Consider the following 24,715-nt stretch of genomic DNA (forward strand, 5'->3'; position numbering starts at 1 on the left):
TCTACCTTGTCTTTCACATGCCTATATACTTACCTACCAACTTTACTTTTTCACAGCTCTCTGCTCAGAGGGACTTCTTGGGTGTATGAAACACCAGTGCTTAGATTGCAGGAAAAGCCATATACATTTACTCCAAGAAATACACACTAGCATGCGTGTTTGCTACACAACACATTTGGAGCACACATGCACTATACAGACTCTTCTGCTGAAGGAAGCTTACTGGAAAATTGAGTTTTAAATGCAGCATTTATTCTGCATCAACTTCCCCTGGGGACACACATGTTCCTCCTGACAGTATGCATGGGAAGAATTACAGAGAAGTAACTAGTCTGAAGTTCCTTTCTTTCTGCTTGTTTCATGGTGTTGACAAGTCCCTAAGACAAAACTTAATACCTTCTTTTGGTTAAAACTCAGGTTTAGCCCAGCCACAGCAAACAGAAGCAATCTATCCCTGGCTTCAATCCAGACCTTAAGCCTGCTTCCCACAAACCGTATCTTCATTCTTGTCTGAACATTTTTACCTACAATATTGTCCTCAGTATCATTTTACTAAGCCATACAACACTGATGCCACGAATGTCATTACTTCTCTGAGAATCTCCATGGAAAACAGCACCTCTTCTGCACCCTGGCAGGTGGAAAACCTCAAATTCTGCATTCATTTTTACTCATTCCGTTTTGTCACCGCGCTGAGCAGCTCCAGCCAGCAGAACTGCTGTGACCAGGACAGCCAAAGTGACTCAAACGCACATGGAGGAATGTTGGAATTTGAGTCTGTGCGACGAACAGCTCTCGCAGAACGTGCCTTACTACACTGAGCTCTTTAACGCCTAACATTTACAGAGCAGGAGGTGAAGTCTCATCTGTTCGCATCTGCTGTTGGATGTAGCCTCTTGTTTGATGTCGTAAGCATTCCAAGACTTTCAGCAGGCCTCCCTCTCTCTCCCCAAAATAAAACCGCTTTAGAGCACTTAAGTGTTCAACCCACACATTTATAATCCAAAATCCATTAGGAGAGTGACTTTATAATCTGCCCCAGAAGATTTAGGCAGCATGTCGTACTGTAAACTTGCTTTAGAAATCTACCTTGTTAGCTGAATGAAACATGAGCGCCAAAAGAAAATGCAGTGCCAGAGAAGCTGATTGCTACGATTACTACTGAGAAAGAACAGAAGTAACACGCATAAACTCTGAAAATACTTCAAAGCTCAAGTGCAACCACCTTTGTTTATGTAGCCCATTGATGGAGTCACTGAAATAAATGGCAAAGAGCTCTGGAAATATTTCAGCATACAAGCCCAAAAAACTCCAAAAACCATGGTGGTATCAGTGAGCTTGATTAAGAAATAATACCTAATGTTCCAAAGTTACAGCAATTAAAAAATGAATTAAGAAAAATCCACTGAGTTTCCTCTACCTCAGTTCCTTCAAGAATAAACTCATATTAATATTTTACATAGAATTTTAAAATTGGATCCCTGTTTCACAATCATCTGATTGATTTTAGAGACTTGCATTTCACAGTGCATACATTTATGTAACACTCAATAGCTTTTTTCTGACTATAATTTAATAATCATCTTGATGTCAAAAATTATGAACTGCACTTTGTAAGTGCAGTTCTGAGATTGTCTGCGCTCCTTTCATCACAAATACATATTTGGCAAATTGGTAGCTACTAACTGACGAAAGAAAAAACAGTCTTTCTCTTTCAAAAAATTTGCTTCACCAATGTCCTTCTGATCTGTTTTTTTTGATCCTATTTCTTTCTTTCTCATTGCCACAGTGTATTTTTGACTTCCACTGTGAGAACAGCTAGTACAGAACAGAACTTAATTAAAATGAAAGTGCATATTGCTTATGACATGAATAAAAGTTTGTTTAATTAAGTCAATATGCTGCTACATAAACAAGCTGATAATATCCTTCCCCAAAGACAGAGAGCATCGCACTGTCCATCCACCCCAAAAGAGCAGAAGCCAGGTCCCTGGGCGACGGCGCTCCGCAGGCAGCTCCAGCGTTCTCACCAGGCCATGTGGCAGAAGCATCCCTTTTGCTAGCTGGGCACTTGGTACCGTGAAGCAGGCAGGTCTGCTATTGAACTCAAGTAGCAAACACTCTTGGTATGTCTATATGATATGCAACTGTCATATACAAACAGTATACTTCCAAATACATTTCCAGAGACTTTTGAGGCATTTCACAGTTAGCACCATTAAAAACAGTGGAAGTTTTCTAGTGAGATCCTACTGCATTTATGCACAGAGAAGCAAGTAGATCTCTATTTACTGAATGTCTGAAAGGAATTCTTATTTGAGAATTAAATGCTACTTAAAAACCTGGTGTTCAAACTATCTGGTTAGTGTTTCAAGCCATGGTGATTATTTAATGCTGCAGAGTGTGGAGCAGAGTCTATTTAAATCAAGATCTTATTACATATGTCCAATGTCATAACAACACATTTCAATTTAAAATCCCATCAAAACACGACTTACTAAATCACAGAACTTTATTTTCTCCATAAACTATTCCATCATTTAATATTAATCTTTACAAAAATTAAGAGAACCACCAAATGAACACTCATTAACCTACAGTACTATAATTAAAAAAGATGTTCCAAATACAAATATTTCTCTAGCTGTTCAGTTGACTTTTTGAAAGCAATTATACTCGCAATTGCTAATCAGTTAATTGTTATGCAATTGCACATAAAATGTTTTAAAGAATAGTAAGGTTAGAATGTCAAGCACTGAAAAGTTAAGTAATACCCAAATTAAGTTTGTCTTCACAACTGTAATTCGAATCTCTTTTACAAAATGATCAAGATATACTGTCTACACTGTCAATTTTGTTTTCACCCCCATAGACTCATGCCTGCACAGGATGGACTTACTCTGCTATGAGTCAGAGTTACACTGTAACAGTGTATATGGCCTGTAAAACAGGCCATTTGCTGTTAACTTGTCCTGTGAACAATGCAGAGAAGAGAAATAACGGCCCTGGTTGTAAGATGGCTGGATTCTGCCCCTGGGAATTAGATTCTCTCCCAGATTTTGTTTCAGAGTTTCCAGGTAAAGTTGAACAAAGCCTTTCAACCAGACTTTTTAAAAAATGCTTGTAATTTCTGCATTCCTCATATTCTGGGGCTTGACTTGAAAGTCTGGTGTCTCTCATAGAATCACAGAAATGCTGGTTTGAAGGGACCTCTGGGAGGTCATCTAGTATAGCCTGCTGTTTGAAGCAGGAATATCATCAACACTAGATGAGGTCAGTGGCTTTGCCCAGCAAATCTTGAAAACGTCCCAGGATGGACATTCCACCACCTCACTGCTCCAGTGCTTCACTAATTTCCTGGCAAAGCATTTTTCCTGATGTCCAACTTGAACCTTCCAAGCTTCAACTTGTGGCCTCTTCACCGCACTCTCTCCAGCTTCCGAATATCCTTCTTGAACTGTCTAGGCCCCAACCTGGACACAGAATCCACAGGTGGCCTTACCAGTGCTGAGCAGACGGTGATAGCTTCCCTGGATCTGCTCGCCACAGTACTAATGTACCGCAGAATGCAGTCTGCCTTATTCATGATGAGAGCACATTGCTGGCTCACAGTCAGGTTGGTGTCCTTTATAGCCCCCAGTTCTTTTTCAACAGGGGTGCTACTCAGCCACAGGGTTCCCAGCCTGCGCTGATATATGGAGTTACTCCATGCCAGATGAACAATTTTGCAGTCTCCTTGCTGAATTTCATTAGATTTCTGTTGGATCAAATCTCAAGTTCTCTCTGGATTGAAGCATCTGGCATAGAATGATTCACCTCACGCATAATTTAGCTTAGTATTGTCTGCAGACTTGCTGAGGGTGTATTCTGTCTCATATCCAGGTCACTGATGAAGAATTGAACAATATCAGCCCCTGAGATACTTTGCTTGTTCCTGGCTGCCAACTGGACATTAAGCCATTGATTGCCACACTTTGAGACCAGCAGTCCAGCCAATTTTCAACCCATCCATTCATTCAGCCCATACTTTCCCAGCTCACTGAAAAGAACACTATGAGAGACATTGTCAAAAGCCTTAATAAAGTTATGGTATATCACATCAATGCTCTCCCCTCCTCCACAATCTCAGCCACTTTATCAAAGGCGGCAATCAGGCTAGTTGAGCATGATTTACCATTACTAAACCCATGATGACTGCTCCTGAATATCTTCTTATTCATCACTTCTTCTCAAACACAGATACAATTTTAGCCTTTTTCTAGTCATCAGGGACCTCCCCAAATGCCAGGATGATAGACAGGCGCCTCACAATCGTATCAGCCCACTCCTCTTACAGTATCCTTGAATGAATCCCATCCAGTTTCATGGATTTGAATTTATCCAGTTTCTCCAAATAGTCTCTAACCTGTTGCTTGCCCATTGCTGACTGCTCCCTCTCCTTCCTAAACCATACTGACATGTACAGGAGCTTAGGAGCAGGATTTCCCTTTTAAAACTGAAGCAAAAAAGGCATTGAGTACTTCAGCTTTTTCCCTCTTGTCCAGACTGCTTTGTCTCCCCCATTCATCAATGGGCTCACACTCCTCTCAACTTCTTTTTGCTTTTAGCGTACATATGCCTGTAAAATCCCTGCTTGTGACACCTTATGTCCCTAGCTAGCTCCAGTGGAGTTTAGGCCTTTCTCATTTCATCTCCAAGAGCCGAAGCAATGCTTGTCGTACTCTTGCTGTCTGTTCTGATTTCCACTTCTTGCTTGCTCTCTTCTCGTGTTTTAGTTCATTGAGAAGCTTTTGCTTATCCAAATGAGCCTTCTGCCAAAATTTCCAGCCTTCCTGTAGGACAGGATGTTTTTTTCCAAGTTCTCAGTGAGTTCTCTTTAAAATTTGGGCATCTCCTGAGCACCCATCTCCCATGTGGAGGCTCCACAGAGGATTCTGCCTAGTGATTTCCTAAAGAAACCTCTGGTCTGCAGAAGTGCCAAATATTCATAATGGCAACTGAAACTGCAATAAAGCTCTGTTTGGAACAGATAAAGTGTCATATGATGACACTAATCCAGTGGCCTCTCAGGTCATTACTGATAGCAAAGAATGGTAACATCTGGATTCTTAGGATCTATTTACAGGTTCTCCTTCCTGTTCCATCTTCACTTCCTTTACCATATTTCTATAGCCTCTCCTATCCTGACTTTCCCCACAACTTGGGATATGACCCAGTTTCACTGACATCACAGACTCCAGTTCCAGCACCTGCTTCTCGGGATCCTTATCCTAGTCCATTCTCCTCTCTCAGGCAATCTTCCATGTCGGTTCCAGAGAGCAAATACTCCTATGCTGAACCTTTCTTTCTTCTTACAATGTGTCCCTGTCTTTAGGTAAAACCACTTTCGTTTTCTGACTCCCAGCATTTTCACCCAATATCTCGCATCCCTCTCTCCCCTGACTTCCAATCATTGTCCTCCTACTCTGCTCTCTTACCCCATTCCCAGGTGGGGTCTCTCCCTTCTAGTTGGTGGCAGACCAGCAGTTCACAGCGCCTCCAACACATGCTCCAGCTCAGCATTCCCAGCCCCAGCCTCTCTCAACCTACAAGGCTGAGGAATTTTTTCACACTGACAGTGCCAAGGGCCACAATCGCGTGTTGCCTTACAGAAAAGATACAAAACTTTTCTGTGGAGGAACAGGGTTCCTCAGAGCGCACTTTCCTGGGTAAATACAACCTGCAACTGCAAAGCAGTTCTGCAAAATCCATCAAATCTGTGACTTCCATGGATATACCGGAACTGCTGTCAGGAGGAATCATCAAAAGCATAGCTAGGTATGGTTGACAATAAAAATGAAAACGGAAAGCATGCCACTACAATTGCGAAGAGCAAGCTAAATAGCCAGGCCCACATGAGGTTTATACCAAATGCAGCAGGCTGTACTGTGGGCTGAACAAGCTGCTGTGAAGCTACTACAGCTACACCTACCCAGTGCTACAAGTTAAGCCTGCAGTTGCTCTGTGGACATAATTTCTATTCCCTACCAGGATATCGAGGACTGACAATAGCAGCATTGCTTTCGCTGAGACAGTAACAGGAATCGTGCTGAGGCCACTAAAACCATTTCACATGAGCTATTAAAAGAGCAGAGCAAACTACAAACTGGCATCTGCTGGAAAATGTTCTCTGTTTCTCACTGCAGAATTTGAGCACGAATAAACATTTATTATTGATAATATAACAGAATCATTTTTATTTTACTGTACACATGCACTTCACAAAATAAAAAGCCCAAGGACAGACCTCCAACAGAGAGGAGTAAGTGTAAAATAAATGAGTAAGCAGGAAATCAATGAATAAGCTTAGATACCTGCCAAGAAGCCCATTCCCAAAACTGCTGCCTGTCTACACCAAAAAACCCTCCAGCTATTCAAATGTCATTGTAAGGATGGTCAATTTCCATCTTATTAAAAAGTTAAGTATTATTTGAAACCAAGAATAAAACGAGTGGTTAGTGTCACTATTATCCTCATTACATATATCTGCATTTGATTAAAAAAAAAATAGATTAGTTTCACTTGGTCTTTCGGAAGCAAAGGAAGTCAATTACTTTTACTGTGTGGCAGCTACCTCTACATTTTTTGATAAGGGAAGGACAGTACATTACAGTCATCAAAGAAACAAAGATATTCCAGTCCCACACATTTTACTTTTATCTATTATTTCTGGCAATAGGAGATCTTGCTTGCCCCAAAGTGACTGCATACTAAATAGAAAATAATCAGAGTACCCCTATAAGCACGTAAGATATATTTACTTTGCTAAAACATGATCACCTGAAGTTGAACTGAACTGAACCTGGAGGAAAGGAAACAATAATCATGTCTAGGGTTTACAATACTTTCACTTTGTAAACTCTAAATCCTCAGAATTCAAGTATAAAGATCATTTACAACAACAATCTACCCAAGCACTTGAAGAATGACTTACTATATAACACATCCACTAGCAGTAAAACATAATGATAGGGCTCATGGTATGCAGAACTAACATTTGTTTACATAAATTAGCCCCCATTTAGTAATTATACTGTATGCCTGCAATAAGGTCAAGCAAAATGTAACCCTGGCAGAAGCAACGCTGCATACATTACAGCATAGACAGAGCTCTGTCAGAGAATTACGGAGGGTAATTAATTAGTAAATGCTATCCATGTGTTTCATGAAATGTGGAGCAACGATTCTAGATTGAAATGTTTGTGCTAATGCAGTCACACTTTCCACTTTCTTAAAAGAAATACTTTGAACTGCTGTTATTCGGTCCAAAGACAAGTACCAAAAAAAAAGTATACAGCTATATAAACACACACACACAGAGATGCACACACATCTTTCTTTTTGGTTTACGAATGAGAAATTGTGATATATTTTCATTCTAACAGTAATATCAAAGTACTTACAGTACCTATAGTTTTGGAGGAGCAAATGGTGAAACAAATTGATTAATTAGAGAAAGTCATCTGCATACACACAGAAGTGAAATATAGGGGTAGGATGCTTCTACACAACATTTTATTTAGGTGCCTATTTAAGCAATCCCCCTAAAAGAAGTCATAAATTGCTTTTATAATCAATGGAAGGTGATTGATTTCTCTGAAGTCCTCCCAGATGGAGATGCTGTCTTCTGAAATTTGGGCACCTCAATTTTCTTGATTAAAACCAAAATGAATAAACCCCAAAACAAAAAAACCCAACCACCCACTCTGGGAAATCTGGAGTTCTTGCCGTGCCCAGGGAGTTGCACAGTCCTCTTTTCTAGAATCTAACTGAGGGCTAGCTCCCCAAAAAGATTACCAGCCCCTTCAAAAGCAAGGCCAAAGCTAAACAAAAAAACCAAACGCCTCAAACCTTTAAAAACAATTCAAAAAACTCACATGATTCTTGTATATATGGTAAACTTTCAATTTAGAAAAATGCATCAGACAGATGATAGTATAGGAGAAATCATCCTAGTCCTGTCATCTCCCTTAAAGTTAATGAAGCTGCAGCTTGCTTCTTAACTTTGTCCCAGGAGCTTATCATACTTGTGTGCATAGGAAATATTTGTACAAACCAGTACATGTCTGTTTCTGGTTCTTGATCATGCTGTAGGTGAATGCAAATAGAACCATTAGTCTCAACTGTGCCCTCTTTATCATGGATGCTATAAAAAGAAAGACATCACCCCCCCCGCCCCGCTCCATGCACCCCCTCCCATGTTAACTAAACATGAGATCTCCCTGTTTATGTGGGGTTACAAAAGCTAAATACCTCTAAGGTCACAAGCTGTGTCCAAGGCCAGACAGCCTTAGGCCTATCAGTTGACTGAAAATGCTAGAAGGCATCCAGACTGTGAGCACAAGCAGCTAACTATGAAACATGAGTAACAATGAAAAATACCAACAATATTGCACATTTTGTCATATTTGTATAGATTAGAAGACATTCCTTCTTAGTGTGAAGTCTGGCACCCAAAGATAGTAGGTACCAATCAAAATCATTTAACCAGTCTACTGAAAAATGTGCTTAATACAAATTAAGGATGTAAAATGAACCCAAGAAATTCAAAGAATATTTTAAGATAAGCATAATATACTTATTTTAATATAAATAAAATAGATTTGTTTTCTAACTTATTATGTATTTTTACTTTATTAGTGGACTTAAAAAAACACCCTTATTTATACACACACAATACTTGTATTATGCCCTGTTACAGCTATCTCTTTTGGAACACTTTTCAAGTATTATACTTCTGCGCATAGTAAATTGCACATAAAGGTGGATGAATGACAGCAGGGGGAGAGGAGGAGGCATTTCACAGTGCTGCTGTCCTTCAAGAGAAAATGCTGAAGCTGTAACCACCTAACGATAATAAATGAGTACCCAGCAAAAAGAAATGAGCCGTGAAAGTAAAAAAGCTACACTAGGATGGATATTTCACAAGTACTTTGTCATAGAAATCCTATGTATGTCATGTGCAACTCTAGCTAAAAATACTAACACGCAGATGTTCGAAAGTTTTATACAGTGTGTTAAATGTGTTATACAGTGCATTCAGGTGCAGTTAAATTACAGCATTAATAAAAAAAGAAAAGGATGTGTGCATTCTTTCCAAAGAACACTTTCTCAACAGTAATACAGAACTTGAAAATACAGTATGAGGTTAATTCAGGGAAGGCCAAAAAAAAAAAAAAAAAAAAAAAAAAAAAAGCCAAACCTCTAAAATGTTTAACTCATTTTTAAAGAGGAAAGTCTTCCACTTTACCTGCCATATTAGACAGAAACTTCCCACAGATTTTGTTGACAGAAGACAGAGAAAACCTCCCTCCTGTTCTTCTGTTGTTGCATGGGGACTAAGACTCTTTCATTGCTAGTCAATGATCTGCAGCTTAAGATCAGCATCACCTTGCACCTTGCCCTGTCTCTGAAGCCTCTCACTTTCTGTGTGTGAGTTTTTTTAGCATGTTGAGAGAAAAATTCAAATTGGATAAAATTGAGGAGACTGGATTAGTGACAGGTGTCACATGCTTTTCACTTTCATCTGTATGAAAGTCTCAATTTACCCCAAATCAATTGTCCACTTTAATAATCCTCTCAGAATTGGGGAAATCCAATTGGTTGTGAGTAATGGACTTCATCTTTCTTACTCAAAGTGTTCTTACTAGACTGTCCTCTCCACTCAAAGAAAAATCTTACGAAGTGCTAAAACTTCTAAATTCAGATGTACAGTGGCAATAAGAATGCAAGTCCAACACTCATCAGGCAAAGTTTCACAAAAGACGACATCCAGAAATGATCTGCTGCTTTTCAGCCTTCAGCTCAGACATTGCAATGGCACTAGAAGCTAAGCACGCCTGGCAGCCTGCAGCCTATTCCACCACACCCCAGAGAGCAGCATTTTTATCTATTTACTATTTACTTACTTAATGAGAGGCTTCATGGGAAAATATATCCAAAACAAATAAAAGTAACAAAGTTTGTAAGCGTGATTAGTGGGGACTGCAGGTCTCAGGGCTTTAGTACTAAGAATATTACTGCAGTATATTTCCCATGCACTCTCAGCAGCTCACCAATTCGTAGAAAATTTGAAATACTATCAAAGCCTTCTCTCAGTAAAAGACTTGAGCACTGGCTCATCTTCAGCCACTAGCATTAGTCCTGTGCTTGAAGAGACAGTTCACATGCTCCATACTTTCTGAAACAGAGTGATAAAATGTTTACTCTGTGATGTTGGCTGGCTTATCCAAAAGGATGAGGCAAGCTCAGCACACTTCACACAGGTATCTGTATAGAAAATCCTTGGACTGACCAAAGAGATCAAATGATCTTCTCACTCCTAAGGGAAATTTCTTCAGATCTGAAGCAATCTATCCTAAGATAATGACGGAAAGTTGCGCAAGTATGCCGTACCTTTTCTTCAGTATGCAGAGGTATGTGTTTTCACATGTTCCTTTTTGACATTCTCTAGTAATGCAAAGAATTTTGAAAGGAGAAAAGGTAATTAAAATAGAAGTCAAGTGATTGGCAGCAAAGAATCTTGACCCTCTTCAGAGTTACAGAATACTCTTTTAGTATTTCTCAGTGAACTCGGTGGGCATACAAACCCTGGAAGATTGTGTTTCTCATTTTCTTTGGGTAAATAACATACCATGCTCTACCATCAGTCATCATGGCTAGTGCTAGTGAATGGTCATAATTAGTTATTCTGTCATGCTGAGATAAATAATATTTTCTGCAGAGCCAGACCAGATCAGTTTTACAAAGAAGCATTCAAAAGGGACCATCCAAGATTTTGGACAATCTGGAAAACAACAACAGAGGTACACTGTGGCTACAACCAACACCTGAGGCCTGCTGCCCTGCTGAAGCCTTGTGATTCCTTCTAAATAGAAGCAATTCTGCCTGATGGACCAAGTTAGTTGAAAGAGAACTGGCTGTTTGGCTCTACCTGTCCAGCTTTCCATGCTGTGGTCACATGGTGACATATTCTAAAATACATGAAACGCCACACTGGCTTGGAAACTCTTCCCAAAAAGGAGTCTTTTCTTGTGTTCAGATGGAATTCCATGTGTTTCGGTTTGTGCCCGTTGCCTCTTGTCCTGTCACTGGGCACCACTGAAAACAGTCTGGCCCCATCCTCTCTACACCCTCCGTGCAGATACTTATACACATTGATAAGATCCCCCCTCAACCTTCTCTTCTCCAGCTTGAACAGCCCCACCTCTCTCAGCCTTTCTCATATGAGACATGCTCCCATCCCTTTGTCATCTTAGTAGCCCTCCACTGGACTCCCTCCAGTAGCTCCATGTCTCTGTTGCACTGGGGAGCCCAGAACTGGACACAGCACTCCAGGTGTGGCCTCAGCAGGGCTGAGTAGAGGGGAAGGATCACCTCCCTCCACCTGCTGGCATGCTCTTCCTGATGCAGCCCAGGAGACCGCTGGCCTTCTTGGCCACAAGGACACGCTGCTGGCTCATGGTTAACTTGTTGTCCGCCAGGACCCTCAGGTCCTTCTCTGCTGAGCTGCTTTCCAGCAGGTCAGCCCCCAGGCTGTACTGGTGCATGGGGTTATTCCTCCCTAGAGGCAGGACTTTGCACTTCTCTATGTTGAACTTCAGGAGGTTCCTCTCTGCCCATCTCTCCAGCCTGTCGGGGTCCCTCTGAATGGCAGCACAGCCCTCTGGTGTATCAGCCACTCCTCCCAGCTTTGTGTCATCAGCAAAACTGCTGAGGGTGCACCCTGCCCTTCATCCAGGTCATTCGTGAATAAACAGAACAGAACTGGACCCAGTATTAACTGCTGCGTTACACTGCTAGTTATCAGCCCCCAACTAAACTTTGCTCCACTAAGCACAACTCTCTGAGCCGTGCCATTCAGCCAGTTTTCAGTCCCTCTCACTGTCTGCTCATCTAGCCCACCATTCATCAGGTTGCCTATGAGGACGTTATGGGAGACAGTGTCAAAAGCCTCCCTGAAGTCAAGGCAGACCACATCCACTGCTCTCCCCTCATCTCCCCAGCCAGTCATTCCATCAGAGAAGGCTCTCAAGTTGGTTAAACACAATTTCTCTTTTGAGAACCCATGCTGACTACTCCCAATCACCTTCTCATCCTTCCTGTGTCTGGAAATGGTTCCCAGGATTAGCTGCTCCATTGTCTTTCCAGGGATTGAGGTCTGACTGGCCTGTAGTTCCTTAGGTCTTCCTTCTTGCCCTTTCGTAAGACTGGAGTGACATTTGCTTTCTTCCAGTCCTCAGGCACCTCTCCTGATTGCCATGACCTTTCCAAGATGATTGCGAGAGGCCTTGCAATGACATCCACCAGGTCCGTCAGCACTCGTGGGTGCATCCCTTCAGGGTCGATGGACTTGTGTATGTCCAGGTTGCTTAAGTAATCGCTAACATGATCCTCCTCCACCAAGAGAAGGTCTTCCTTTCTCTCTGTGGCCTGAGATTCCTGAGGGCCCGTATTACCAGTAGACTGAGGCGAAGAAGGCATTGAGCACCTCAACCTTTTCTGTGTTCTTTGTCACCAGAGCCTCTGCCCCACTCAGCAGCAGGCCCACATTTCTCCTCATCTTCCTTTTGCTACTGGTGTACTTATAGAAGCCCTTAAAATCCATAGCCAGATTAAACTCTAGATGGGCTTTGGCCTTCCTAGCCTCATCTCTGAGGGCCCTCTCCTGTGCCTCTTGTGTGGAGCTGCTTGTAATAAACCTCCCTCCTTTGAGTAAGCTGCTAGTAGAAATATACAGTTAATAGGAGTTTTGTCCATTATGACCTGACTCTGGACTCCGACAAACTTCTTAATTCCAGAAGCACTTGGAGCATGGACTTTCTATTATCTGGTGCACAGGACTGCAATGTCAGCTTGAGAACTATCTTCTGTGCTACAGAAAAAGCAAGGGAGATACCGAGACTGGTTGCTCAGTCCAACATCTCTACACCTACTACAACATAAACTTATGGAAAAACTGCTACGGTCTGCTGACAGGAGGAGAATCAAGTGATTATTAGCAAACATGCTGGTCCTACAGTAAGGAGCCAGCTTCGTTTTTACCCAGCTGAAGATATTCAGAGTTTGCACTGGTCAATAAAGATGAAAACATTTTTTAGCTTCAATATCAGCCCATATATATATATTTATATATATGAATACTTTTGTATCGCTCTCTCTATATAGATATATTTGTTTCTTAAGAAACGGAACAAATGATGAATAATATAATCTGTGCTATTTATTTTATGCTGCTCCCACATTTTCTCTTGTCAGTATGCAGCAAAATATTATATTCAAGCAGATTATAGAAGTTTCTAAGAATAGGAAACAATAACCTTTAGATGCTTAAAAAAGGACAGGAAGAAAAATAAAACTGTGGGATAAATACATTAGCTAAAATATGAAATAGATCATTCATGTGCAAAACAACTAAAACCACTTGAAATTTAGACTTCACAGATAACACAAATTGTTGTAACAAGGTAATTTGTTCTTTCCAAAAGTTAATCTATCCAGAAACCAACTACTGGGTCAGTTACACTTATTTCATGTCTTAAAAGCACTTTCCCCCTTTGCTTTCATATGCTGAGAGCTTGCTAGATATTTTTTTCAGTTGAAAGAAATAATTCCTGTTATTTTGTGAAAGGTTTGATGAATGTGAAAATATGAAGTGGGAAAATTTGAAAAGTATGGGCCTTTATAAACCAAAACTACTTGAGTTACTCTCCCATAAAATTTCTAATCATCAACTTATGCTTTGGGGGTAAAATAGAGATACATGTTTTAATACATGTTCAAAATCGCCCCTCTACCTTCTGTGTATGATGAAAGATTAAATAAAATATGGAAGAAGGAATGTCAGGCAGCATTTTATTATTTTGAATCTTAAAGCAGATTGGAATATTAAAGCAGTAAATTCTTAGAAGGATTTCTTAGAACTGTTAGAAGGATTTTGGGATTTTTTTGGATGGTCTCCAGAAGGAGATCTCATTTTGTGGTAAGTAAGGTTGACACTTCAGCTTATGAAAACATTGTTTAATATCTCTCTGTTTGATTTTTAAATTTCAGATTAGGGATTGGAAACATTCATGTAAATAACTGGGATTTAAAATTCAGTTTTCACTTGACCTTCCCTAATAGGTCTAAATGAATCAGAATCTATAAAACAAAGATAAATTATTTCACAAACACAAATGAACCAATCTAAGTTGAAATCTAAAAGAAAAAAAAAAAGAAAAGCTTTCACAGAACTTGATGAGGTAAGGTACTGGTACCTCAGTGGGGAGGCAAGTAAATTGGATAATTACTCTAATACATGTCACATCTGAGGTCATGCAGTGTTTTATGAAAGATGAATATTAAGATTAAATTTATAAGTTATAGGTACAATGCAGCGCTTAGAGCTTTGAATTATCTAAACAATTTCAAAATACTCAATTTATGTGAAATTAAATAGTACAATATTTTATTAAAGCTGTTTTCTTTTTTCAAACCACAAAAGTATGCAAGAGTGCAGCTTGTAAATAACATCTTTCATTAAAGAAGAAAAAAACAGGAAGAAAAGGTCTGATCTTGCTACTTTCTTTGATATGATTTCATATTGGTCTTCACTGGATCACTGTGTGACTGAGGGTGCAGTACTGGGCCCACATAGCATCTTTTCTGAAATGTATTAACTTGCTTAAGAATGATAATGAATAAACAAATAAAAGGAAGCGTACTAAAAACTGTCATTAAGAAATGATTTTTTAATTGAACAGACATAAAAACCCTCATCAAAAAATGAGAAAAGAGCAGTAGAAGTAATAATAATTCATATATTACTGTGAAAAAATGCATAACAAAGATCTGAGTATTCCTATGTAATTCCCTTTGTAAACTATTTATTAGCACTGTATATAGGAAGGAATTGTATTATAGTGCTTCTTAGTTATTATTTAAAGCTTTCAACAATGAACGCATCAGAAAAACAAAAGCACAGAAGATTAAAAGAAAAGCCTCCCAGCATATTTTTTAGCATTAAATCCTATGTAATACCACCTAACATTTCTGAAGTCAGTCAACATCAGAGATTTAGAAACGTCTGTCGAATATTTTGCAGAACAGTATTTTTCCTATGATACTTAGCATCACCAAAAAAAATCAAAACCCTGATGCAACTAATATTAATGTCCTTTCTCAAACCAGCTTAAACAAAAGGGAAAAAAAGAAAACTGCAGAGGACAACCTAAGAGAGTCTTCAAACAAATATTCCCAGAGCAGATGGCAATGTACTTGCCATTTATCGCACAAGCAAAGCAATGGCTCTGCCAGCAAACCTATCTTGCTCCCCAACCAGTGAGACCATGAAGTGGAAATCTGAGACTTGAATCTAGCCCTAAGTGGAAAGCGTGAAAGTTGTTAGAAGTTGATGGCGGAGAGAACTTTAAGGAACGACACAGTGTACTAATGTACTAACTGCACCGGCTATACATTACTCGAATCAGCTCCAGTAAGAACAAGAGCTTTCTAATCTCCTCTTGCTGACCTTCACAGGTTCTTCCAGCCTATAGCCCCGTTATCCTAGAGGAGCACAAGGCTGGAATTCAATCACCACTTCAGAGATCAAACTACACTTTTCTCCCTTGCACAACCTCGAACTTCACATTTTCTTCAGAGAGACAGATTTCAACAGCAATTAGAGAAAGGTAAGCAAGAAGGTTCTTGCTGGGGTGAAGCAAAAGTAAGTTCAACACTCTCCATGTGCCCTGTCCCTGCCAAGTAGCAGCTACATAGAGCTAAGTGGGATGAAATTATCTAAAGAAGATGGATGAAGGCCAAAAAAATACCTGAAGCAATTAAAGAGAAGAGGAAGATGCATCTGGGAACTAAGGAGGGTTTGAGATCAGAAAGAAATTAAAAGGGGAGACCAACTCTGAACATGCATGCTCGGAGAATCCTCACACTCGTCATCGGTCTTCCTTTTACAGCCAGCTCTTTAGCTGTCACAGGCTGAACATCAGAAGTGTGAATGGGCTAACACAGTACAGACCTTGACAGAATCACTCCTGTCACAGAGATCTGAACAACTCTTTTTCTTAGTGATTTGAATGCAATGCAATGCAACACAACATAGGTATATTACCAAGTTCTTCTCTAAATCAACACAGTTCAGATACAAACACCTGAGTTCTGCCACATATCTCAACATAGCTGATGTAGTCATACACATGCTAGCATTTACGCCCTATATATTTGCAATATGGAAGTTATTACCCTCTATATTTTATCCTCTTCTGATTATGTAAAAACAATCAATAATAGTATTACTTTTTTCTGGAGACATTTCATTTGATGAAACAGCACAAGGAGAGAAGTGTACTTATTATGGAAGGGTAAAAAACACTCGTATTTTACTTGCCCTCCTAACCAAATAATGCTTTTTGAACTGATCTTAGCTCTATTTGAAGGATTTCTGCTTTGGATGTAACTGTATTACCGATATATACTATTCACCTAACAATTTTTCTTTGATGTATTTACAAATATTAGTTAATTAATCTTCATAATGTGTCTGTTAGGTGTATTACAGAATCTCCAATATACAAAGAGAAAAAAAGTCAACACCTGAAGAACTTGCCTCGTAAGTTAAAATATTTCAATAAAATGATATGGACTGGAATTCAGAAGTTGCTATGATTCAATCTTTTGGTAAGACTTTGTCAAAACTGAAATTCCTCTTGTTCATCCTGTCGTCATTCCCACATCTCCAGTTCCTTTAGGAACAGATACATCAAGTTGCATACATATACATACCATACTCATTAAAGATCTATTTAGGTATTCTTGTTGCACAGTTTTAAATTGGTTGGTCTCTTATTGCACTCCATTTTTCACCTTCACAGAGTATGAAAAATCTACTTTATCTATTTATCACACCACTGCCAACAGCATCTGGAACCCACAAGGCATTATAGTGTTACTTTGTGTAAGCATCTTTGTTACTTTTTGTGCTAATTAAATCGGATGTAATAGTGAGTACATATTGACAGATAACAAGAAAAACATCTGTAATACGCAAGCTTTCATGAGGGGATTGGTCAAAGCCATTAAGAAGAGAAAAAAGGAAAATGCACAACGGCGTTTCTAGAGATTGTTTTTGAATGGCCTGAAGCTTGTTTTCTAATTAATTCCAAACTTTAAGTCTACAGCATCAGAAGTCATCCTCCTTGCAGACACACAAACAAATTATTTATTTTACAGATGCCTAAGAATGAGAAATAACAATTCAAGAAAAAGCGAGATCATTAAAGCAATGCAAATATTTTGCCATACTCACCGTAGGCACCCAGTGGCATTGCGCAGCACCTGTGATGAATGGAGCTGTATTTTATGATCATCCTGGAGCGGAGAGTTTTCCCATCCAGAGTGAGGGATGATCACTGCATTGGTCAACACTGTGAGGGCATCCTGGATGATTGGCATTTTCAGTGCATCACAGGAAGAGAGATTCCAGAGAACTCCTACAAAAAGTAAATCACTAGTAATTAACGCGTTTGGAGAAAAGCTTGAGTAACTTCATCTTTCTTTTTTCTTTTTTCTTTTTTTTACATAAAAAGACATTTCACAGCATTGTTACTCTTAACAAACCTGTTTCTGTCAGGAAAAAGAAAAAGACTACATTGTGAATGGGGCTGAATGACACTTGAATGGCGCCGCATTAAAGGCACTGCAAGTAGTCACAGCAGCGTCGGAAATTCCTCAGAGCTACGTCTAAAAAGTGAGCAGCTGGTTATGACCTAGCTCTAAGCTGGGAACCACAAATGGAATGAAGGAGCGTTATGTATTTTTGGAGGGCTTCCGCTTTAGATTTCTTCCTCCTAAATAAAATTAACAAAAATCAATCACAGAAAATAGGCTCTGATTTGTTAAGACTGCCACTGTTGGTAATTACATGTAGACCAAACAACACCCCAACTCCGTCTGTGATCTCCGCTGTAATGAAAGCTACTGTCTACGCTAACCAGCATTACAAGCATAAAGGTCCCCTTCACAGCTCACGTGATACAATAGCCTAGTACAATTCAACCAGTCATTTTTTATTTGGTAAAAATTTTACTGCTCAAAGTTATAAGACAGTGCTATTTTTGCACAGAAACAACAAGGTTCATTGTGCAACTCATGAGACAATTTATTGGAAAGAAAAGAAACTCCTTTTTAAAAATTCATAACGCGCAAAAGAAAATGGAAAGCAGGAACGAACCAAAGCTTTCTGAGCACAGCCACAAAAATCCGGGCCACTACAGACATGCCATACAGAAAGTAGGCAAGAAATTCCTGGGGGCAGAAGAGACCCTGGATTATCATTCCCTCCTATACCTGAATCGGAGCCCTGGAAAGCTAGGTTTAATCTTAGGGCTATGACAAGACCCTGCTGGTGCTGGGCAGCCAGCAGCGCTGGGAGGAAGCCGGAGGCAGCGGCTGTGCTCTGCCATTCCCCTTGCACTGCATGCCTGTAGCAACAGCCGGCACAACCAGCTGGGCTTCTCCTCCCGCTCTGCTTCCCAGCGCAGCTCCCTTCTCTCCGTAGCCCAGTCCTACCTGCTCTCCCTCACCTTCCTGCAGGAACTGCAGCCTGCCTCCAGACCTTACCTTGAAGGGCAACATTCAGCTGTGCCTGTATTGCTGTGAGCTTGAACCAACACTGAGAAATACTATCGCCATCATATAAACGAGGTTACAAATGTGATCATGACATTACCCTGTAGCACACTGTCAGAAACCAGAGTGGCGGTGAGAAGGAAACAGCTAAAGACCCTCCCAACAGAGGCTCATTCGTTTATAAATACGAACAGCCAGAGGAACACTACGTGTTCCAGACTTGCTTTAGCATGTTGTTTTCAAGGAAAAGTATAATTAACAGGAGTCAACCCACATTTTTTGGTTTCTCTTTAAAATTACTTACCTCTGTTGGAAGACTGTTTCAATTATACAAGTCCTGTTTTTTACTATTTTATATGTATGTAGTTGTATGGAATTGCGTACATAGACAGTTTTGCATTTTCATGTAAAAATCCCACATAATGTACCAATAATAAAAACTTAAAATAACCTGTATATGGTAGACAGACCGAAAGTGACAGATTTCAGCTAGACACAAAACGTTGAAAAGCAAAAGTAAGAATATTGGGGTTTTTTTAATCTAAGACTTGTTACTCTAATGAGAAAAGAATCTTTGCATGAATTCTGTTCTGAACTCCTTAATATGAAAAGTAGTAGTGTATTTAGAGGAATATATACCTTCAAAATGATATTTACATTCACTTTTCTATGACCTGTTCTTTGTAAGCTTTCTTGGCACATCTATTATTCTTGAAATATCTAGTATTTCACTGCTTTTGGTCAGTATAAAAAACAATGTGGTTGTCTTTTTTATTTATTTACATAGGTGTAAATGATGTCCATGGTACAGAAATAGAGAATCAGGATGCAAATCTTTCTCCCTTCAAGGTATGATTTCATACTTATGCAAGGCAATGTGCTGCTTCTTGGTGCAGAAACCCTACTCTGGAAGTAAGGCAAAAAAGAGTTCTTTGATGGTCACAAAACAATACCTTGGGCTTCAGGAACCATTCATAAAACTAGGGGAGCAGAGAAAACACAAAAGGAGCAAACATAATGGCCCAGTCTAACAAAATGCTTAAGAATGTTTATGCATATATGAATGTGTATACATGCGTACATTCACTCTCCTTCCATCTTGATAGTCTGCTTTTCCTATTGTCTCACAAGAGGTTCTTGCCAATTAAAAGTAAACTCGGGCAAACATCATGATGTGTTGATATAAAGTAATAGCTGAGATGCCCAGAAATACTCGTTAAGCTCTCTTCCTGCATGTAAAATTAGAATTTATTCTCACAACCGGTAGGGCCTGCTACTTGCTCAGGTTGGCATTTTAAGTGCATCCTTGGACTCCTTAGTTAAGGACTTGCAGTTATGAATGAGCACTGGGAATCCTGTTCCCATTACCTTGCAGAGGAACATTTGAAGTTAGATTTATCTGTGGTCAAAGAAGATGCTCCATTCCTGTGGCTGTGCAAAAGGTAGGAAAATAAAAGAGCTTTTATCTGAGGCACCTTCTACTATGGGGCTAAATCTGTATGGCTTTGAACGCATTTTTCAACCACTTTCAAGGCTACAGGAAGGAGTTGGTCACTGAGATCCTTTGTCAGCTTACTGTGAAAGTCTTGACTGAATTAGGTTTCGGGGCACAACAAGCAGGCATTCAATAGCCCCAGAGGTGTCCAGCAGCTGTGTACTCACGCCTAGGCTTCCTACTAAACCATTTGAGAGTCATCAGCTGCCCACAACAAGGGACTGGACTTGGCATAAGAGTAACTCGTCATGGATAGCGGGACCTATCCTGTTGTATATAGACTGAGAGAGAGCTGTTAATCCAATAATTTAACTCCACAGTTTACCATCTGCAGACTGACTCTTGAGAGAGAAGAAGAAATGAAGAACTAAGTAGATCTGTTTTGAACATCTCTTAGTCACTTTCATTCACAGTATCTTATCTTCTCTTTCCTTTTAAGGTTGCAGTGCATTCAAAGCAAGCGTTTTGTCTCCTGTTTATTTGCAAATCACCTTAGTTTGCGCTGGATGCTACTTTCTGGTGCTAGAAAGTCAAAAAATAACTGCGACAGACTGATCATGTCTATTTGCAGGCCAAAAGTCTTCATCTTTACATAAAACCAATTGAAGAGCAAATAAAAGTATTTTGCAGGCTCATGTTGAGTATGAACCTAAGGAGAAGCATACTGAAAGCATACAGCCGGTTCCAGTTGGAAGATGAATTTTGGAGCAGGGTACCAATTGTCAGTCCTCCTGCAGATATCAGATGAAGGACTGCTAGAAGAGTCTACTGGAATACTTGCTAGGGACATCTGACTGCATCACGTTAAATATTCTGGAAGAGCTACTCATAGCTCATTAGAGGCCATACATCCACTAAGTTCAACATGTTACAGATAAATCATCTTTTCTAAGAAGGCTTTTGGTAGAGAAGGACAGTCAACTTTTAAAACTGGTTATAACTTTTGGAAAAGGTTATAGTCGATCTTTTCAAGGCCATTCTGCAACTCACAACAAACAACTAAAAGGTTTAAAACCCAATTATTGTCATTAGTGGCTGTTACGTAGTTTTTCTGTGTGTTCTCTTTCTCATTTGCTACAGGGATAAAGACTAACCTACTATGATTTTTTTTTTAAATTGTGCACTAAAAAGCAACTTCAGATGAAGTTATCAAAGCAGTATAATCCTTAGTGTCATGACAAGAACAATAGCATATGTATTCCCATCACAACAAGTTTTGCTTTGTTGCCCTCCTTTGCAGAAGTATGTACGCTGGTACAATGCAAATACAGATCTGAGCATGTATGTCCCCCCAAGATCTTTTCACTGTACAGATAGAGTCCATAAGGAAAGCTTTACATAGATCTTAGTCAAGGTAATTTAAAACATTACTTATTTGTTGCCACTGGAAGAGGGAACTGAGAAAGCAAAGTGCCAGGAAAAGCTTTGGTTTATCCTCCTCTTCATTAAAATCGAGAAGATTGAGAAAAGGATCAACCCATTTAAAAGCACAGTCCAAGTTGATGGGATGTTACTACTGCTAAGCAGACAGAACTTATGCACCATGCTTTCTGCTTAGTAACAGCATGCCTTTCTACATAAATCAAACTAATTTAAGCTATTGCAAAAGATACAGCATAATAACAGAAAGGAGCAAAGCGAAATATTTTCAAAATTTGAAGATACTCAAATTAATGGAGCCAAAAACCTAGCATCCTTGAGTCAGGCTAAAGCTCAAACTCATCCTGATTAAAGTCTTTAATGCATGTTTTAGCCAATTTTTTAGTTAGTACTCATACTCCCCTAGGTACATCTGTAGATATAGATAGAATTATAGACCTGATGAGCCAGGTGCCACCCTTATTCCATTCAAAGTTAAGAAAACAGAGACCATATGCAGAATGAAGAAAGTCTAAATGATTATTCAGTTCATGTTTAATGCTATCTCATGTTATGACTTATATATATATATATAAACAACCCCCTTACAACAACTTAGATTACAAATATAAATGGAAGCCAAGAAACTAGAAAAGTCAGCTTTTCCCAAAAGCACTGTCCCTGCCACATTGCCATTAGACATGTTATTTTTGACTGTGCTGCAAAATATGTGCACCGCCTAATAAGGTATAGGGCAGAAGGAATGCACGTAAACAAATATTGTCCTCAATTTGGTATGTTTAAGGCAGCCTTAAAATTATACTAAGACTTTGCTTATTTAGTATTCTTTGTTAAAAATTGAAGAGTCTTCCAACTCAGCCACTCATCTTTTTCACCTTTGTTTAATAGTTTGGCCATGGTCTGACGCAGAGTATAGACTGATGGAGTCAGGAAACCCCACATCTCCAAAAGAGGGAACACAGCTTCGCCAGCCCTTTTTGTCGAAATGCTGAAAGCACACCGGTATTATAGGCAGCTCCCCTCACTATGTGACAGCTAAGATTGAAATGTGAATGCTAAATACACGCCATAATAATGCACGTAATAATATCTGTCTGCATAGAAGCCAGGTACAAGCTGTCTTTTGCTGGAGCCCTTAGGAAAAGCATCTTCTATCCCAAACCATGAAGTGTTAGGAAAGTCATTTGCTGGGTCTTACTATAGCATTAACAGTCGGACCCTCTGAAATCACAGTGTTGCTCTACAGAGGTGAAATCAGCTCTGTGGCAGTGGGGTGCTTGACGTATTCATCAGTTCTGCTGAGTTCAGGGCAGAGACAGAAACAAAATCATTTATCCTATGGAAAAATTTACATCTGTTTAAATTCAACTGGTGTTTAAGAAGCACAGGAGCTACTGACAACTTTTGGAAAAATAAACTTATGTACTTAAAAGAGGGCAAATACCTACCACTGCAGCATTTCTTAACATTAAGTGCAAGAGTACTTTGCAGCTATTTCAACTGTCAAGACAAGAAGTTGATCACAGTAGCAGACTTTCTACAAGAAAAACAAAAAGTGGTTGCTTTGATGCTAATTTCAGACTCTTTTTAATGGGTTCTGGCAGCTGAACAACTCAGAGCTCATAAGAGGGCTCCTGACAAGCACACTTAAAAAACAAAAAAAACTTTTAAGATTGGCACAACAGAGGAGGAAGTTTCACTGATTTTCCTGAAATCATTTTTTTATGTGATTACTGAATGACTACCTATGTTCACCTTTATACAACTGACCTATTTACACGCACAAAGGTGGTTTTATATCTATCTACCCTGTGTGTCAAAGTAACCCATGAAAAGTGCAAACTGAGACAGACGGTGTTGCAGCGAAAGTCGTAAGCGGGTCAGAATTAATGGATCGCAGGTCAAATGGCAGTCGGGTTAGCTCTTTTCCCATTGCAGCCATCCATGGCCCCACAAAGCAAAAATTGTCATGGACCGAACAGAAAGATTTTTTTTTTTAACTATAAACAAACACAGCTTGCTTCTGACTACAGAATAGCAAAACAAAACAAAAAAAAAAAAAAAAAAAAAAAAAAAAGGAGGCACTGAACACAATATTGCTTGCATATACTTTCCTGAACAAATTCTGTCCAACTGCTATTGCATTAACAGAAAAGGTCCGTATTCTTCTCACAGCACAGTGTTTGTCCTAATACTGCTGCTATCTTTTGCTTAAGACTTTGAAATAATGTATAACCATGGAAGGGAAGAACTGTCAGAGTTCACAAGTTATTAGATTTAACACTAGATAGTAGAGGAATTAGTAGAAGAGTTGAAATAAGTTACTGTGGAGAGATCAATGTGTTCCAACTTTTTTTGTTTTCCTAACTGATGATTCCCATATTACTGCCAAAAAAGTGGAACCAAAAGCAATTATTTCTACATGAGAGAAACACAAGAAAAAATAAGCCAACTGTTTTCAAATCAGATTTCATCCTAACCCATTGCTAATGGCAATGCCATTCGTACTTATGCACCTAACTAGAAAACACATCGCACAGAAAACCAAGCAGGGAGGCACATAGGCATGCAAAGACTTTTTTTCCCATGTTTACACATGTATTTTACTCAAGAATTTTCTACAACACCCAAAATTAAAAGATAGGTCCAGTAACAGATTTTAATACAGAGAACGAAAATTTTATACTTGCAACTGACCATCCGATTATAGCTTTAAGCACCTAACCCCTTCCTCACAAGAACCAGCTAGCGAGGTGGACATCCATAAAGGAAAATGGAAAATGGGAGGCTCAGTGTAAACCCCCTCAGAAAAATGAAACACTTATTTAGTAACCAAACCTAAAATTGATAATGCGATTTAAAGATAGTACTGTGAATAAGATTTTTTTTTGCCTCTGAACCAAAAAATAAAAAACAAACTTAGTTTGGCCTCAGCACAACAAGTAGTTTCATCTCAAAAATAACATGTTTTAGCATATCCTTGAACTTTCATTTTTGTAAACAAAAAGTGAAATATTCCGGTTCGTTTCAAAACAAAAATATTTTAAAATGAAATTTTAAGTGTTCTGTGTTGAAAATTTTAAGTGTTCTGTGTTAAAAATGTCCATTTTAAACTCCAAAGTGGTTTAAAACTCCAGGTGTTTTAACACTCTATCTTTTGGGGGGTGGGGTTGGGGG

At 39.3% G+C, this 24,715-nt stretch overlaps 1 protein-coding gene across 5 annotated transcripts in view; it reads right to left on the bottom strand.

Moving 5' to 3' along the window:
• Window positions 1-24,715, bottom strand: part of CTNND2 (catenin delta 2) — a 664,005-nt gene that overhangs the window by 119,617 nt on the left and 519,673 nt on the right. For all 5 annotated transcript variants that reach the window (XM_064506857.1, XM_064506859.1, XM_064506856.1 and 2 more), the window contains one exon: window positions 17,342-17,525. In XM_064506857.1, the coding sequence (XP_064362927.1) occupies window positions 17,342-17,525 (184 nt within the window). The remainder of the gene's footprint in view (window positions 1-17,341; window positions 17,526-24,715) is intronic.

The sequence above is a fragment of the Dromaius novaehollandiae genome, chromosome 2 (assembly GCF_036370855.1).
Source record: "Dromaius novaehollandiae isolate bDroNov1 chromosome 2, bDroNov1.hap1, whole genome shotgun sequence".
Taxonomy (NCBI): Eukaryota; Metazoa; Chordata; class Aves; order Casuariiformes; family Dromaiidae; genus Dromaius; species Dromaius novaehollandiae.